An 18,591-nucleotide genomic window follows, 5' to 3' on the forward strand; every position below is an offset into this window, starting at 1 on the left:
CCCAATGACGTCACGCGCCGCTCCAGCCCGGCCCCTCCCCCCTTTCTCTTGTCGGCCCTGAAGTGCGGGGAGGCTGAGGCGGCGCGTTCTGGAAGCTTCGCGGCGGGGATCGTTAGTGCGGGTGGGCCAGGCCGATCCGTCTCCATCCGGAGCTTAGACGCAGCGGGGCGCGGAGGAGTCGCCATGCCGGAGAACGCGGGGTCCAGAGCTTTCACGGGCGGCAACGGGGGCCGCAAAAGAAGCGCCTATCAGGACCGGGACAAGCCCGCCCAGATCCGCTTCAGCAACATCTCCGCAGGCAAAGGTGCGGCCCGCCCGGGGAGGCTGCAGCGGGGCTGGGGTAGGGGAAGAGCGGCCTGGGCCGGGGGAGGCAGTACCGGAGCTGGGGAGGGAGCGGCTCGGCCTGCGGGGGAGGGGAGGGGGCTGGGCTGGCGAGGCGAAGGAAGGGGGCTGAGGAAATCTCCCCCGCTCACGGCGTGGGGGGAGTGGGAGGGTCTCTGGGGAGCGGCTCGCTCAGACTCGCTCGCTGTCCTTGTCCTCCTGCCTCTGTGCGGGGAATAGGAGGACGCGGCAGCTTCTTCCTAAAGTCGCTAATCCCCCCCCCCCCCCCCCAGCCGCGGGGGCGGGGGCTCCATCACACGGACCCTGCCCCTCCCCCGCTGGCGGGGCCCGGCGCCCTCAGGGCGAGCGGGGTCTGGGGCAGTCGGGCCCGCCGCTGTCAGGCGGGCTCAGCGCTCCCAGGCGTTTGAACGCAGTTCAGTTTTGCTCTATCATTGTGTGCGGGTTTCCTGTTCGTGTGGGCCTGAGCGCTTCAGGCACAGCCGCTGAGCCAGTTCTTCCCTGTAGGGAACACCGCATGGGCCGTTTCTGCTGGGAAGAGTCTTCTCCCCACCCCGCTATCCTGGTTCCTTTTTTTTCCTGCTAGTGCGGTGGTGTTTTATTTAAATGTAACTGGTATGGTGCTAGGACCAGAAGCTGGGGGGGGGGGGGGGAAAGCCTGTAGGTGGCAATTGATACAAGCCCTGGTCAAAATACCTGGAGAAAAGGCATCGTAACCCACTATCAGACCAGTGAAACCATTCAGCGTTTTTAAGTGTGGCATGTAATGTCATTAGTACCCCCATTGGATTTTAAAATACTTCATTCAAATCATCAGCTGTTGATTGTGTTTATTACGTCCCAGGTCTAGGCTACAAAGTTCTGTCAGCAAAAGTTATGCCACTTTAATTAAAGCGCTTTAATTAAAAGCACTGTGGCATGTCCACACTAGCTGCTTGTGTCGGCAGAGCGTCATACTAACAGCTGTGGCATCGACACAGAGAGCAGTGCACTGTGGTAGCTATCCCACTGTGCAACTGGCCGCAGGGTGCTTTGGGAAGGGTTTGCCATGCCTCTTGGGGCAGGTCACAGCTTCACATGATCCCTGTTTCTCAATCCCATGGTTCCAGGGGCGTCCTAGTGGATTGTCAGCTGCTTTTTCAATGGAAGTGTGTAGGGAGAAAGAGAGCTGTGTGTCTGGGGCAGGGGAGACAGCAGGCTGGCCGACCTATCCTGGGGGACAGGGACCCCCCCACATCAGCCCCACCTCTGCTCTGCACAGCTGTCCGAGGCAGCTCCTTCTTGCCTGCCTATGGTTCTGATTCTCTCTGAGCTCTTCCACAGCCTCCTCAGCTGCTAGGAGCAGCTCTGTGAGCTCTCCCTGCTGAGGAATGTCAAAGCAGCACAGCAGTCTGCCCCATCTCCCCCCCACCCCCTCCCCTTGCTCCCTGCAGCAGCAGTCTGCCTACCCTGTGTTCCTAGTGCAGGGCAGAACAGGAGCGTTCCATGCTAATGATTTGTTCTTTGTTCCCCAAATGCAGCAGCATGCTCAGCTGTCAGATACTTCCCAGAGCTTTGAAAGGGGAGGAGTGCATGCCTGCAGGGCAGCAAAGATCAAAACAGTGAGCAGAGCGGTCAGGGCAGGCATTGTGGGATACTGGCAGAAGCCAGTTATGTGGATAAAACAAACAGCAGTGTCTACACTAATGCTTTGTCGCTTTAATTTTGCGGCAAAAAACTTTATGCTTCTCGTTAAGGTGGCTTTAATTTGTCGGCAAGAAGCAGAGTTTTGCCGCCAAAATAGCTTTGTAGTGTGTACACCCCTGTTTTATAGGCAAAAGGCAGCTTTTGATGACAAAACTTTGTAGTTTAGACCAGGCCCAGGTGTTAGAATCAACCATGAATGCCATACACTTTATTTTTTCCTAAGTGTATTTATGCTATATGAGTAAGTTTTTCAGACTTTTAATAAACCAGTAAGACTTTTAATAAAGTGGAACTAAATGGCTCCATGTGAGAGTTTGTCAGAGGAGTTTGTCCTTTTCTGGACAGAAGAACTGATTATGTTCAGACTGTTATAGTTTTTGAAATTTCCTTAGCATTTACCAGTTTTAATTTAAAGCTGAATGTCAGTGACTGTTGCTTAAAAGCATCTCATTTTCACTCCCTCTTCAGCGGTTGCTGATGCTATTAGAACAAGCCTTGGACCAAAAGGAATGGATAAAATGGTAAGCTTTGAGACAAGTGTCTAATTATTTTTAAAACCAATTATAAATACTTTAGCAAATTTCAAAGTTTTTTTACAAGAATAGTTTCATTTTGGTTTTTTGTATTTGCTAATCATCAAGATAACTTCTAGTTACACGACTATGTATTGATGATTGTTGTTGAAAAAGGCAATATATTGAAACTTTAATAGTAGTAAGAAGTCCTTTGGTTTAAAGGAAACATCAAATATTTTATGGATCTTAATGTTAAAAAATGTCTTCTGCATCTTAAGGTCATAAGTAAGGCTACGTTTTAGTCATGGGTATTTTTAGTAAAAGTCATGGACAGGTCACAGGCAGTAAACAAAAATTCACGGCCTGTGACCCATCCATGATTTCTGCTATATACCCCTGACTAAATCTTGGGGGGCTGGTGCAAGCTCCCTACCCGGGTCCATGCCTCCCCAGAAGCGGTAACATCTGCTTCGCTCAGCTCCAAGGTGGAGGCGTGACTAGGCGGCTCTGCACGCTGCCTCTGCCCCAAGCAACGGCTCTGCAGCTCCCATTGGCTGGGAACTGCGGCCAGTAGGGGTGGCGGCAGCAGTGCTCAGAGCTGTCTGGCCATGCAGGGCCGGCTCCAGCGTTTTTGCCGCCCCAAGCAGCAAAAAAACAACAACAAAACCTGCAATCGGCGGCAACTCTACCACCACCGCTTCATTCTTCGGCGGTAATTCGGCAGCAGGTTCTTTCCTCCAAGAGGGAGTGAGGGACCCACCGCCGAAGAGCTGGACGTGCTGCCCGTTCCCATTGGCCGCCCCAAGCACCTGTTCACTGCGCTGGTGCTTGGAGCCGGCCCTGTGGCAACGCTTCCGCCTAGGGGCTGAGGGAGGGGAATGTCACAGCTTCTGGGGAGCCCCCCTAGGTAAGCATTGCCCAGAGCCCGCCTTGTCCTGTCCCATGCCCCAACCCCCTGACCCCTCCCACACCCAAACTCCTGCTTCTGCTGGGGGATGGGGCAGGGTGGCTGATACTGTCCTAGCAGCGGCTGGTGCGACTGGCCCAGGGGCTGCCCGAGCTGCTCAGGCAGTTCCCTGTCCAGGCGCACCAGCCACTGCAGAAGTCATGGAATCTGTAACCTCCTTGACAAACTCAGCCTTAGTTATAAGTATGTTGTGGGGTTTTTTTTTTTTTTTTTTTCAGATTCAAGATGGTAAAGGCGATGTGACAATTACAAATGACGGTGCAACTATTCTGAAACAAATGCAGGTTCTACATCCTGCAGCCAAAATGGTAAATAACTTTTAATTTCAGCCTGTAAACCAGTATATCCCAACCTGGTTGGCAGAAAAATCTAAGGAGGTATCAGATTAATTCAGGGTGTTCATGGAGCTGAGGAGAGGATAAATGTGGTTCTAGAAAGCTGCAGGGCACTAAAGAACACTGGTGTTGCAGCACAGCAAGTCTGCAATGCACTGAAGTTCGGGCCTTGATGCTCTTTACATGGATCTTGGGGGTGGGGATAGCCTAAAAATCCAAACTTCAAATGATGATTTGGGTGTAATGCAATAATTAAGCTTTATGTACTCTGCACAACAGTGGTTTATGGGAGGATTCTTAGATTCTGATTAACTGACAGTAAACTGGGCATCTTTACTCTAATCCCTGTCATAATGTCATGGGTTAAAGTTATACCTTGGGACAAGGAGATGTTGGTAACATTGCCTGTATAAATGAGCAATGTTGCTGGTCAGTCAAGAAGCAAGGAATTTCCTACTGTATGGACCTCACAGGACACTTTATACCTGTGTATAAGCAATACAGAACATAAGTGGGATAAAATATGTATTTGTACCTTTTATAATCATGGGAATATATATACACACACACACACACACAAAATTAAGGAGAACCAATCTGTATATTTAAAGTTAATAAGTAAAACCACTCTAAGCAATCCCCACTGGAATATTAAATATTTTTCCTTCTTACTTTTATGCACCACTGGTACTTAATTAAATGGTTCCAATAAATCATGTCACAAGTTCTCAAACTGTCTTCATTTAGTTGGTAGAGCTGTCCAAGGCACAAGATATTGAGGCTGGTGATGGCACCACATCTGTCGTTGTCATTGCTGGTGCTCTCTTGGATGCCTGTTCCAGACTTCTTCAGAAAGGTACGTTTTACTGGTTGGCTTTAATAAAAAGGGAAAAGGGAAGATGCCTGGAAGAGTTAATTATATATAACTGAATTTTAAGAAGATTGGTTTTTGGTTAATGAAAGTCCATTAATTGTATAACTTCTTACTTTTCAAATCAGTGTTTTACCACTAACTCAAAAGAGCTTTGTTTCTGTACTTGTTAATGTCTTATTTCTGGTGGCAACCTCAAATCATTTAGCTTCATGTTTTTGAGACTGAATCTGCTTCCAGTATTATGGATCAAGTATAGCTATTGAAATGCTGAGATACGTTATGAAATTTTGTATAGATAATAGTTCGTAATGGGTGAAATAGTGTGGTATGAAGAAATTAACCCACAATTTGGAGCTAGGAACTCTTGCTGGGCTTTGAGCAGATCACCTGGTCTTTATTTTTTGTAAAATAGGGATATCTATTTCACAGGACTATTGAGAGGATTGATGTTTGTAAAAGGCTTGGAATGTGTAAAGCAGTATAAATTCTTATGAGCACTGGTACAGCAGAACTGTTAATCAGTGAGGCTAACAGCATGCCAGCAGCAACCAGATGCTGTGTGAAGAAGCCAGTAGGGGCTGAACAGAACAGTTTATATTCCTTGCTTCAACGGATTGTTTTTATTTTAAATTTCCCTATTTTTTTTTTTAAAGGCTTGCTTTTCAAACAAAAAAAAAACTTAAATCGAAAAAAGTTTGCCTCAAGTAGGGATTGATCTCTCCCTCTGTAAACAAGGCAGTCATGCAGTGCCTCTCTGCCACAACAGTGCTCATGCTGGTCAATTCACAGGGTAGGAGAGCCCTGTCAGCTCTTAACCCTACCATCATAAAAGTATAGTAGGCACATGAGAAGTAGTCCACTTATACTGGTGCTGAACAGTGGAATGGTCTGCAAGGCAAGTCACTTTATTAAATAAGCACATTGGAATTAACAAAGGGGGATACTTATAAGTAGTCACCTATATTAAGGCAGAACTGTCAGACCTGAAGCGAACTGCATTACCGTCTGAGAGGAAGGATGTAGTTAAAACATTGGACTGGGACTTGAGAGATCTGGGTTCAATTCCCAGATTTTGCCATGACTTTGTGTGACCATGGGCAAGTCACTTGAATCTTTTTGTGCCCCAGTTTCACATGTATAAATTGGGGAATGTTGGTACTTCCTTACCTCAGTGGTAAGTTCGCTAATGACTATGAAGCACAGGGATACTGTGTTGATGGGAAGGCCATATAAATATCTGAATAGATCAAATTACCAAAGTACGTGACTCTGTGTATAAATCTATTCAATATAACCTAGCCTAGAATGGTCCTTATTAATGTAGTATCCCGGCTCTTTGAGCTCTGGTCAAGTGAAAAATTCTCTAGGTAATACTTGGATATCTCTCTTTGTAAAATTTTGACATAAATTTTTGTGCAATACCCAGATAGTTATCACCTTGAAACCTTTGAAAATGGGGAGAAATTACGATAGAACAGTAAAAAGGATCCCAATCAAAATCTGTTTCAAGCTCGGTAATATTGAGTTTGCATGTTAGTGGGCAGTTATAGCAGCGATTTCCAACCTTGTCTTACACCCACCCACTCCCCCTTATTACCAGTATACCCTTACACCATCCCCTGCAGTTATTGCCTTATCTTGCCAGTTTCTGTCCTCTTCTTTTTTTCTTCTTTTTCCCCTTCTTTTCTTCCTATTTTTCCATTCTCATTTTTGTTCATCCTGCCTCGTTTCTTGCCCCACATCCCAAAGGCTCTGCTCTCTTTTTCTTCCCCCTTTGCTGCTACCAGCTGCCCATTCTCTCTAAACCTTCTCCCTCTGCTGGTGCTAGCCAGCACAACTGTCTGCAGCCCGTCTGTTGCTATAGAAGCAAGAAGTATGGTTTACAGAAAGCGTGTGTGTAACACCAAGATCAGAAGTAGGGGATGTGCAGCTGGTATTGGCAGCCAAAGCAGCTCCTTGTGACAAGGCAAAGGGATATTGGGTGCGTCCTAAAGTCGTTTGGAAAACCCCTTTGGGGGTGATGGGGCACCATAAAGAACAACTGTTAAGGTTACTTAGGTCTGAACCCAGTTTTGTTCGTAAAGATTTTACAAACATAATGTGAATATATTTGTTTTCATGACACTCTTAAAGCTGATGAATACAGTTTTGTGGGATGTAAGTATTTGGGCTTCAAACACTTCAGGGAGATAATGAGAATTAATAAGTAAAACTGAGAGTAGTTCACTTTCATTATTCAAGTAGAGAAAACTACAAATAATAAAACTGTTTCTGTTGAAATGTTAGCTTTAGATAATTCATCACTATCCATCCAAAAATCAAAGGGTATTGTATGAACATAAGAATGGCCCTACTGGGTCAGACCAAAGGTCCATCTAGCCCAGAATCCTATCTTCCGACAGTGGCCAGTGCCAGGTGCCCCAGAGGGAATGAACAGAACAGGTAATCATCAAGTGATCCATCCCTTGTCGCTCATTCCCAGTTTCTGGCAAAAGATGAAGCTGGGATGAGATTGTAAGTGGAATGAACCAGCTTCTAAAATTTTAAGAAAATCAAATGGTAAAGTTAAGTGAACAATTAGTCTGAAAACTTGAATTTAAACTTCTAATAGGAATTCATCCCACCATCATTTCGGAGTCATTCCAGAAAGCTTTGGATAAGAGTACTGAAGTCTTGACCGACATGGGACAGCCAGTTGAACTAAGCGACAGAGAAACCTTGCTAAATAGTGCAACTACTTCACTGAATTCAAAGGTAGTAATTATTCAGTTAGTGGGGGTGGATGGGGGGTTATTCTATGTAAATTAACTCTGTGTGTTCATGGGTATTGTTTTACACATTTTCCCACTCTTTGTATGTCATTTGTCCCTTTGTTCTATATTTCTATAGTGTTTAGCAAAATGAATTCTCTAGGTGCTACCATAATACAAACAAATACTGATCTTTTAAATCCAGTAATTCATCCATTTATTAGCTGAATTCAGATCTTCTTTTAACTAGACTGTTTTCTTTATACTCACTTTTTTGGTGTGGTTTATATTATTGTTTCATATGTACCAGATTAGTTGGGACAATAATAATTTCAGTAACTGTTCCTGGTCGTCTAGAGCATGCTGACTTTTCATGATGCTGCAATTGATTGATGCTGACAGAACAAAGTCTCAAGTTGCAGTGGGGGAAGTTTAGGTTGGATATTAGGAAAACCTTTTTCACTACGAGGGTGGTGAAGCATTGGAATGGGTTACCTAGGGAGGTGGTGGAATCTCCTTCTTTAGAGGTTTTTAAGGTCAGGCTTGACAAAGCCCTGGCTGGGATGATTTAGTTGGGAATTGGTCCTGCTTTGAGCAGGCAGTTGGACCAGATGACCTCCTGAGGTCCCTTCCAACCCTGATATTCTATGATTCACATTAACTTGAAACCTAAAAATTTAACTGAATTTAATCTTAGTCACATTTCAGTCTGAAATTTTTATCTACTATATTTAGATAACACCTAAGATTACTAAAACTGAAAGAAGAGTGAAAAAAATTGTCCTCTCTTTCAGCTGGCTTACTTTGGGCATTTAATGTCATCTTGTGTGTAGTCCATTACACTATTTCCTCTGTTCGTGTGGGTTTTTCACACTGCAGTGGGGAGAAACTTTTTTTAAACAGTCATTTTAAGCGCCTGACTCCCCAGATTGTCAGGGAAAGCTCCCAAAAACAGCTTATTTCTATTCCCTAAAAAGATGAGATTTCAAGTTTACTATGCCTTTAAATGCAAAGACTATGAAGACACAATTTTCATGTAGTTCTATTACACTTTTGAATCAAAAGTTTACTTTAAAAAAATGTTCCCTCCATATCTGAATAATATTGCAGTTGATTACAAGCTTTACCTACCATACCTGCTCTCTGACCCCGTTTGCAAAATCCAGGCCGTTCTTTTATGTCAAGTTAAATGTTTTCTTACTTGCTTTTTTAATGGGGGAGGGGGAGAGCCAGAGGTCACGACATCCCGTGATCAGCACAGAGGAGGGGCCTGCGTGCACAGATCTCACCATTCTATTGTGGAAGTGATGTTGGTTGCCTTTGTGGCACAATCCGTCTCCTTCCTGGGACCCTGCAGAGAGCTTTCTGACACCAGAATCTATACAGGGGGAAGGGGTTTGGGAGGGTCCACATTGGGCAGCAGAGGAGATGTATACATGGATCACTTCCCCAATGGATCCTGTAGAGTCTATGCAAAAAAGAATAATACGGACCCAGGCTGTACTTTCTTTTCTCTACAAGTCACTGTGCATTGGGGAATTCATTTTAAAGGCATCTCCTCGGGATGACTGAAGACAAGGAGGGGGTCTTCCTCTAACAGAAAAATGTGGGGCAGAGCTCTGAGGTTCCCTTCAATGTTCTGTCTGTATGCCAGGTCGCAATACCACTCACTCATATTTGGTCCGGCCACCCCCACCATGATGGGGGGGTGGACAAGCCAAATTCAAGTGGTGTTGCGACCCCATGAATAAGTGGGAAGGCTTGCTGTACCCTCTATAAAGTTTGATGTGCCTACCCCCCAACTGAGAACCACTGTGCTAGGCCTAAGCATAGTTTTTTACCACAGAAGCAATTGTCCTACCTTCTGTTGGTAACCCAGCATGTACGAGTAATACTACAGTAATAAATTACTTATTGGAAGGGAAGAAATGAAGAAATCAGATTTCATTTTCAAACTGTATAGGGTTATAAACACAAAAGACAAGCAATGAGATTATGAATGCCTTGCTAGTGTAATTTTGAAATTGGTATTATCTTAATTTTGATTATGCCACTAAATTGCATTATTTTTCAAAGTTGAGTAAAATTTTGTAAGTGTTCTTCCTCACACTAAGTTTATTTATCTTAATTAAATCCCTTTAGGTTGTATCTCAGTACTCTAGTCTCCTTTCTCCAATGAGTGTGGATGCAGTGATGAAGGTGATTGATCCAACTACAGCTAGCGGTGTAGATCTGAGAGACATTAAAATTGTTAAAAAGCTTGGGTAAGTAGCAATCCATATCTAGCAATTCTGTTAATTAAAGTAACTTGCCCAACTTTTAAAAATTGCTTCCCTAAAACATTAATTTCATGTTTTACTACTCTTGTTTCCAGTGGAACAATTGATGATTGTGAACTGGTTGAAGGACTAGTCCTCACTCAGAAGCTGGCGAATACTGGTGTAACTAGAGTGGAAAAAGCCAAGATTGGTCTCATTCAGTTTTGCTTGTCTGCTCCAAAGACTGATGTGAGTTAGTCTGATCCTGCTGGATTTAATATCATCTTTGTGCATGGGGATTTACATGTAATTCAGATAACGAAGAAAAAAAAATACTCCTTAAGGGCTTGTCATCACTGCAGAAGCCATCGCAGTAATTCAGTCGGCTTTTGGTGTCCACGCTACCCTCTTTCTGCTGGTGATGCGCATCCTCATCAGGAGCACTTGCACTGACTGAAGTGGGGCACTGACAGCAGTGTGGGGCTCACAGCAGGAGCCTCCCACCTACCCGCGGGATGACAGTCTGAGTTGTGAGCCTGGCATCACTTTCATGGCGCTGTCTGGCTCAGAGCAGCAGGTCAGGGCTCAGCCCCGCACTGGGCTCACAGCTCAGGCTGTCACCCCAGTGTGGGGGCTCCAGCTGTGAGCCTGGTACCCGGCTGACAGCTGCGGGAGGCCAGCTTAGCCTAGCATTGAGCCTGCCAGCAGTGAAATTAACATTCTTGTCAGTTTCGTGTGAGCTCAGCAGCCGTGAAACTGACAAGAATGACAACCAACAGCCCAAGTAAGTTGGGTCGCCTTAACTACAGGAACATAAGTGCTACCTCTCTTGTGGAGGTGGAGTTATGATGTCAGTTAGCAGGCCATTTACTTCGGCGGAAGCAGCATTCTAGTGTAGACACTGACATAATTACGTCAATGTAAACTGCCTTATGTCAACTTAACTCTAGTGTAGACCAAGCCTAAGTCTGTTATCGGTCATACATAACTTTCCTGTTCCACAAATTATATCAGAACCCCATTAGTTTTAAACTTATCATGTAGTAGTAAAAGGTTGTAACTTAAAACCACAAGTCCTTGTATTGAAACATTAAAATGTGTATAGATGCAATGGTGTATTCAGTCTTGTTTGCCTTATATCACAACTGTACTGAATTATAAAAACAGCATGAACAACAAGAAATGTACTTAAATTTGAGCTAAATTCAGTAATTTTTGAAGACATTAAATATTTTTCTCTTTTAATAGATGGACAACCAGATCGTTGTTTCTGACTATGCTCAAATGGACAGAGTATTGCGTGAAGAGAGAGCCTACATTCTAAACTTAGTTAAACAAATTAAAAAGGCTGGATGCAATGTGCTGCTCATTCAGAAGTCCATTCTACGGTATGCTAACTGCCTGAAAAAATAACACTTCTGATTAATAAGTAACTATTAGATTAGATTTCAGAAATAGCAGCCGTGTTAGTCTGTATCCGCAAAAAGAACAGGAGTACTTGTGGCACCTTAGAGACTAACAAATTTATTAGAGTATAAGCTTTCGTGGACTACAGCCCACTTGATATGCATCCGAAGAAGTGGGCTGTAGTCCACAAAAGCTTATGCTCTAATAAATTTGTTAGTCTCTAAGGTGCCACAAGTACTCCTTTTTATTAGATTAGAGTAAAGCATCAGTACTCTTAATAAGCTGAAGCTGAATTGTAACACTATCATCAAAGGGAAATTTCAAAAACTGGTTGCTTCCGAAGTCCCTGTACTTTCAGTGAGCATGCAAGTTCTGTCACACACCCTCTGAACAATTAACATATCTCCCACTTCACAATTTTTATGTCGTTTTTTATAAGCCAATACTGAAATTCTTCAGAGGATTTTTATTACTATGACACAAATCCTAATTATAACTAATAATCACATGCTAGCAATATTGGTTTTATAGTGTTGTGCATTCACTTTTTGAACTGTCTTTGATTTTAGGGATGCTCTTAGTGATCTAGCGCTACATTTCTTGAACAAAATGAAGATCATGGTGATTAAAGATATTGAAAGAGAAGACATTGAATTTATATGTAAGGTAAGGAAGTGTTTTGTTTAAATAGCTGTGCTGAAGGATATCTATACCCTGTCACTATTATATAACTTAAATGGACCATAACACCTTGTTTTATTGGAGTGGACTTTGTGAACACTCCCCCTCACCCCCCCCCCACACACACACACATCCTCTTCCCCTCTCTCCGTGTGTGTGTGTGTGTGTGTGTGTTGGGGGGAGAGGGGGAAGTGTTCACAAAACGTATGAATAAACAGGATAAATATCTCCAAAAGACTTAACTATACTCTTATTCCATTTTATCTCCAAGAAAATTAGCAAATGGTGAGGCTCTGGCGGGGGGAGAGTAGGGCATCTATATTAAAGCAGTTATGAACCAACTATAATGTATAGAAAAGTACACTAAACTGTATGTTTTGCCTGTTTAATTTGTGGTTTAACTTGTTCCTGTAGACAATTGGAACCAAGCCAGTTGCTCACATTGATCAATTCATTGCTGATACGTTGGGATCTGCTGAATTGGCAGAGGAGGTCAACCTAAATGGTTCTGGGAAGCTAATAAAGGTAAGGACCAGAAATAAACATCTTTCCTTGCTGATTATAAGATAGTAATATAATTTTAAGGGGTGGTACCTCAAAACTTGCCTGTTCTAGAAATGAATGAGAGATCTAACTTTTAGATTTTTCTGTAGTATGCAACAGTATTTGCTTCTATTATCATTTGTATTACTGTAGCACAGAGGACCCCTAGTCATGGACCCCTCATTGTGCTAGATGCTGCGCAAATGCAAAACAAAAAGACAGTCCCTGGCCAAGTAGGCTTACTTGATTGTATTGACTTTGAAAACTTAGTGTGGTTTACCAGAGCTCAATCTCTGTTAGGTAATTGAATATGTCAAGTCTCGGGCCTTAATCCAGTATAACTTTCATTCCCTGCTAATGGGTAATGTCCCAGATTTTAAGTTTCCTTAAGTGTTTTTTGTTTTTTTTTTGGTCCAACTATGTTTTTATGTTCTAGATTACAGGCTGTGCAAGCCCTGGAAAAACAGTTACAATTGTGGTACGTGGATCCAACAAACTAGTGATGGAAGAAGCTGAGCGTTCAATTCATGATGCTCTGTGTGTCATACGTTGTTTAGTTAAAAAAAGGTAATGCTTTCTATTATGTAGTGGCTTCATATACCAATAATACAGTAAACTATAACCACTTAAACATTTGTCAAAGGCCACAGCTTGTATTTTTTAATCGAATTTTACTTTTTTTTCCCCCAGAGCTCTAATTGCGGGAGGTGGAGCACCAGAGATCGAATTAGCACTGCGCTTGAATGAGTATGCTCGCACTTTGAGTGGTATGGACTCGTACTGTGTCCGTGCATATGGAGATGCAATGGAAGTCATCCCATCTACACTGGCTGAAAATGCAGGCCTTAACCCTATTTCTACTGTAACAGAGCTGAGAAACAGACATGCACAAGGAGAGAAAACAGCAGGCATTAATATCAGAAAGGTAATATACAAAAGGATTATACATCTGTGATGGTAAATTAAAATGTTCAGTTCTTTTTGAGGAAAAATACTTGAGAATAAAGACAGATAAAGGTTGCCCAAGTTGTAGCCCAAAACTGTCCTCCGTCAACCTCCCATATCGTTGCAACATAACAATTGAGCCTTTTCATGGTCTGAGACGCCAAATAACCAGTGCTTTTAAAAATTGATTAATTAGAAGAACTGTGTGATGGGTTGGATCACAGAAACCCCCTTGGCAGCTGCCACCTAATGTACCAAGACTACTTTTATTCCTGTTTTCCCTGCCAGCTCAGGACTCCAGCACCCTGTCTTGCTGAGCCAGACACTCCCATCTGCTCCAACAGAGACCCAGGGTCCTAATCACTTGTCCCAAAGCTGCAAGTTTACCTGAAAACAGCTCACAAAAGTGTGCTCATCTTTAGCACTCAGATGCCCAACTCCCAATGGGGTCTAAACCCAAATAAATCCGTTTTACCCTGCATAAAGCTTATGCAGGGCAAACTCATAAATTGTTCGCCCTCTATAACACTGATAGAGAGAGATGCACAGTTGTTTGCTCCCCCAGGTATTAATACATACTCTGAGTTAATGAATAAACAGTGATTTTTATTAAATAGAGAAAGTAGGATTTAAGTGGTTCCAAGTAGTAACAGACAGAACAGAGTAAGTCACCAAGCAAAATAAAATAAAATGCGCAAATCTATGTCTAATCAAACTAAATACAGATAAGTTCCTCACCTGTTCCAGAATGCTCCCTTTTACAGGCTAATCTTTTAGCCTGGGTCCAGCAATCACTCACACCCCTTGTAGTTACTGTTCTTTGTTCCAGTTTCCTTCAAGTATCCTTGGGGGGGTGGAGAGGCACCTTCCTTAGCCAGCTGAAGACAAAATGGAGGGGTCTCCCACGGGTTTAAGTAGACTTTCTCTTGTGGGTAGAGACACCTACCCCCCTCACTCCTATGCAAAGTCCAGCTCCAAGATGGAGTTCTGGAGTCACCTGGGCAAGTCACATGTCCCTGCATGACTCAGTCTTTACAGGCCGAAGCCATTGTCCACATGGTATCTTGTATGTCTCCAGGAAGACTTTTTATGTGGATTGGAGCATTCCAAGATGCATTGTTCCCCTAGTGTTTCCTGATCAGGTACTTAACCTTGCGAATTCCTTCCTAAAGAAGCTGACCAAATGCCTCAGAAAGCTTAAAAACCAAGCAAGTATACAGCCCATATTCTTAACCTCAAGTAGAAAATGATATATATGTACAAATATGGTCTACTGTATCTACTCATCTTAACCTTTATGGAGATATGTTACATGGCACAGGCAGCACAAAACATATTCCAGTTATGTCATACATACATCTATAAGCACACACACACACCCCATAAAGCCTTATGGGGTACACTGTCACAAAGTGGTTGAAGTCTTTTCAGAAATGTTTTTTGATGGTAAATGCCCTTTTTGCAAAAATTAAATTTTTCAGTTTTGTTGGGAAAATTGAAATGATGACTTCTAAGTAGGCTGCCTGGGATCTGCAGGGAGGCAAAGCAACCCAGCTCTCCACCTCCCCTGCAGCCTGGATGCCTCTCTTCTTGTCATCTTCCAGATGGGCAGCCAACAAGCCAAAAAATTCTGTGTTCTCCTGAAATGGAATCTTTCAGAATTTCTGTCCCATGAGAAATTTCAAGGTTTTTACTTTTTGTCCTAAATGGGACAATATTTTGTTCCAAAAAACATCAATTTTCCATGGATTAGAAATCGTATTTTCAAGCCATCTTTGCTAGTTAGTAATGCATTTGTCTGCTAAAAGTCTCAGGTGCCCTCAGAGTAAGTGTGTGTGTGTGTGTGTTTTCCAGAGTCTGCCATGACATCCAGTGCAATGCTACTTTCAGTAGTTCGGGGTGTTTTTTGTTTTTAAGCCATAAGAACTAGAGGTATCACTTTTTAAAAAAAATAAACATTTGTAGATGCATGAGCACAGGATGTAGCCACCAGGGAAAATATCTGCTCAGTCCGCTACTGTGAGCTGGCCTATTTTTTGACACCCTCCCCTTTGCTTCCTTAGTAGCTTGGAGTGTCTAGCTTCTTGCCTGGGCGTTGGAAACTATGCATTGGGTAGGCATAGCTTCACAAGTATCTGGTGTTGAGTGGATTTCCTGAGTATTGCGACATAAATTTTATACCACAGCATTCCTGCTGGGGACTGAATGGGTTCTAATGAACTGTATATGGCCATCTGCTAATAAAGTATTTTTTTCTTTAAACTGTGGTAGGCAGGGGGGCTACTGGGGATAATTTATAAGTATGTTTAAATCAGATTTGTGGCATCTGCTTTATACAAACTGAGGTTACAATTCTGGTTCTGTAGGGTGGAATTTCCAATATCCTGGAGGAGTTGGTGGTCCAGCCTTTGTTGGTGTCCCTCAGTGCTCTGACACTAGCTACAGAAACTGTCCGCAGTATTCTTAAGATTGATGATGTGGTAAGTAATATTTTTGATTATTACTTTCATGTTCTGTTTAATGTTATATTACAGTGCTGCGAATAAGATATATCCCTTACGTTAAGGATTTATATTTAAAGTAAATATTTTACCATTATTGTATTTCATACCCTTATATTCCTAGGAGTTATATGCCATTTACATGTAATTCAGCAGTCTTCTGATAACTGAAACTATGAAAAATGAAACAATCCTTGTGAGAAAACAGTAACCAAAACCAAGTATTGGTAATTACAGCAGCCAGCTTAAAGTACAGAATACAAAAGGATTATATATGGAGTGGTATCTTTAAAGTGAGGGATGTTGATATTTGTTTCCCATCCACATGCCTGATCATGTTAACTTATCTTTGCAGGTGAACACTCGATAAGGTGACTAAAGGAAATGGCAGTACCGGCAAGAGAACCACGGCATAGTTTGGAGTATGGTTTCTTCACAGAATCCCTATGTCACGCATTCTGCTAAAACTCACTTAAGTTTATGTACTTTTATCAACTTAATTTAATAAAATCTCTGGTTTCAAGAGGCAAACTTTGTTTTTAAATGGAAGTGCAGTATTCTATAACTGAAACTTTGCATTAAAAACTCTCACCAGAGTAGTACTAAAATAAATTAAAATGTTACCACTTTTGCTCTGAATTAATCATGCACATTCATTCACACTAATCCTGTTTTGATAAGTAAGAAATCTTCAGTGCAAGTTGTTAGCTTCTGTAATATCTAATTTGAAATAATTCTTACTATGGAATCTTAGCAGTAACTGCACTACCTCAGATCTGTTTTCTCCAAAAGTTGTCCAAAATAGAGTAATATTTCCTATCCAAAAAGCCCGACTAATCTCCATCCTCTCTTACCCAGGCAGTTGCTACAGCCACTAGGGTGTATGGCAAGTATAGGATTGTACTGTGCCCTATAATTTCAAATGTACATTTCTTTCTGCAAATGTCTCTTCATCCATTAATGCCTATATCCAAGTGTATTTCCTCTCAGTCCACAGCCCTTCAATAAACTTCATTGTAGTTCAGCTACCTGGGACAATGTCTTCTAGCTTTTAATTGCTAAAATTTCCTTCATTAACTGCATATGAAAATATTTACTAGTTGAGATTCTTTAACAATAAGTTTCCGGGCCACATTCTAGTGTCTGGTTATTAGTTGCCATGGTAGCTTGGTAATAAATCTGCCAAACACAGCCTAATACAGGATTGAAAAGCTGATCTAATCTTGTAAATACCAATTTAGATATTTTCTGTCTAATTTTTCATGTTTTAACCTTATGGAAATATGCTGCCAAAACCAGTCCCATACTGACTATACAGGACTTTGTTCAATCTTAGACTTCTTAATATTAAACACCTTTTTTTTTTTTTTTTTTTTTTGATGTAGGTGCTCAACAGTTGGTAAATATACCAAGCATCAATTCTTGGTTTCTGATATCCCCATTCAGCAAATAATGTAAATCAATAAGCCAGCTTCCATATTTGATAGTTATTAAATGACGGGGGTAGTAATTAGTTACACAAATGGACTATTACTCACATTATCATAGTGCAGCATGATATAGGAAGATGTTTCTGACTCCTGTGGAATAGCAGCAGTGTATTAACTGGTGTACAATCTCTTCTAAGAAAACAATAATGTAGCTGGATTTTAGTCCTCACTAATCATTCAACTGGTCTTTCTATCCCTCTCAGTGCTTCCTGCCTGCTGTGGATTGGATATTTTGTGGCAGCTGGAGGTGCTGGGGTGGAGGGGAAAGCATGCTCGGGGGAGGGGTGGGGCCTTGTGGAGTGGGGGTGGAACACCCCCTGGCAGATTAGAAACTCAGTACCTGTGTTCCAGGCTCTGCACCCCCTTAGGGACAGCTCTGGTCCTAGCTGTGGAGGATATTAAAAGCATGACCATCTTGGAGAGTGCTCTTGTAGCTAATTAAAAATGGACTAAAATGTTTCATGTACTGCTAGTGGTGTTTACTGCTGGGGGAATTCTGTGCCAAAAAAATTAAATATTCTGTGCACACTATTTTAAAATTCTGCATATTTAATTTGTCAAAATATAATCACTCCAGTTTCAATTATTTTGATAATTTATTTCAAAATACCTGTCAACAATACACACCACAACAAAAAAGATTCCCCTAGGAGTAGAGTTAAAGAAACCCCTATGACAATCCAGTTCCAGTTGGGGGGGGAAGGGGGCTGCATGGGTCCCAAGAGTCCAGACACCTGCACCCCTAGACCCCAGCTGTGCCGTGAGCCCAGACACCCACAACTCCCCAGAGCCTTTACTTACCCCTCCCCTACCCCCTGCCAGCTTCTTTATTGTCCCACCCGGGGGACGTGGTGTGGTGCGGCCCTGCCCTTCCTCCCCCTTTGCCAGAGGTGTCTCCTGCTCCCTCTCCTGTTTCCGGGAGAATGAGGATCAAGTCGGGTAGCCAGAGCTTGCAGCCTCAATCACTGCCACGCTGGGCACTCTGCTCAATGTGAGCTCTGCTCTGCAGAGTCTAGCAGCCCCTAGTGGCGGCCAGAAGCTCTGCAGCCCAGATTCTGCATTGTGCAGTGGTGCAGAATTCCTCTAGGAGTATGTGTTTCCAACAATTAGTTTTAAACAACATTCAAATCCATTCACTATTGTTCTTTTAAGGGTATTCTTAATTAGGTTTTTTTCCTTGTGAGTGTTCACTAGGGCCTTAAAGGAGCAGGGAGTTTTAGTATACCACTTCTACCTCCAGAGCTGAATTGAAATCCTTGCATGCATCAAGTATAAAAAGTTTACTTTAAAAAAATCTTCA

The 18,591-nt window shown here is 42.6% G+C and overlaps 1 protein-coding gene across 1 annotated transcript; it reads left to right on the top strand.

The window, feature by feature from the left end:
* The first annotated feature begins 34 nt into the window (after positions 1–34).
* Positions 35–16,834, top strand: CCT4 (chaperonin containing TCP1 subunit 4). The gene is made up of 14 exons (XM_034764252.1): positions 35–304; positions 2,494–2,546; positions 3,726–3,815; positions 4,590–4,698; positions 7,328–7,470; positions 9,609–9,730; positions 9,841–9,973; positions 10,973–11,112; positions 11,701–11,797; positions 12,227–12,337; positions 12,792–12,922; positions 13,046–13,280; positions 15,667–15,780; positions 16,157–16,834. The coding sequence occupies exons 1-14, from the start codon at positions 184–186 to the stop codon at positions 16,169–16,171; spliced, it is 1,614 nt and encodes a 537-aa protein (XP_034620143.1). The 5' UTR covers positions 35–183; the 3' UTR covers positions 16,172–16,834.
* The last annotated feature ends 1,757 nt before the right edge of the window (positions 16,835–18,591 follow it).

Source organism: Trachemys scripta, chromosome 3, assembly GCF_013100865.1.
Source record: "Trachemys scripta elegans isolate TJP31775 chromosome 3, CAS_Tse_1.0, whole genome shotgun sequence".
Taxonomy (NCBI): Eukaryota; Metazoa; Chordata; order Testudines; family Emydidae; genus Trachemys; species Trachemys scripta.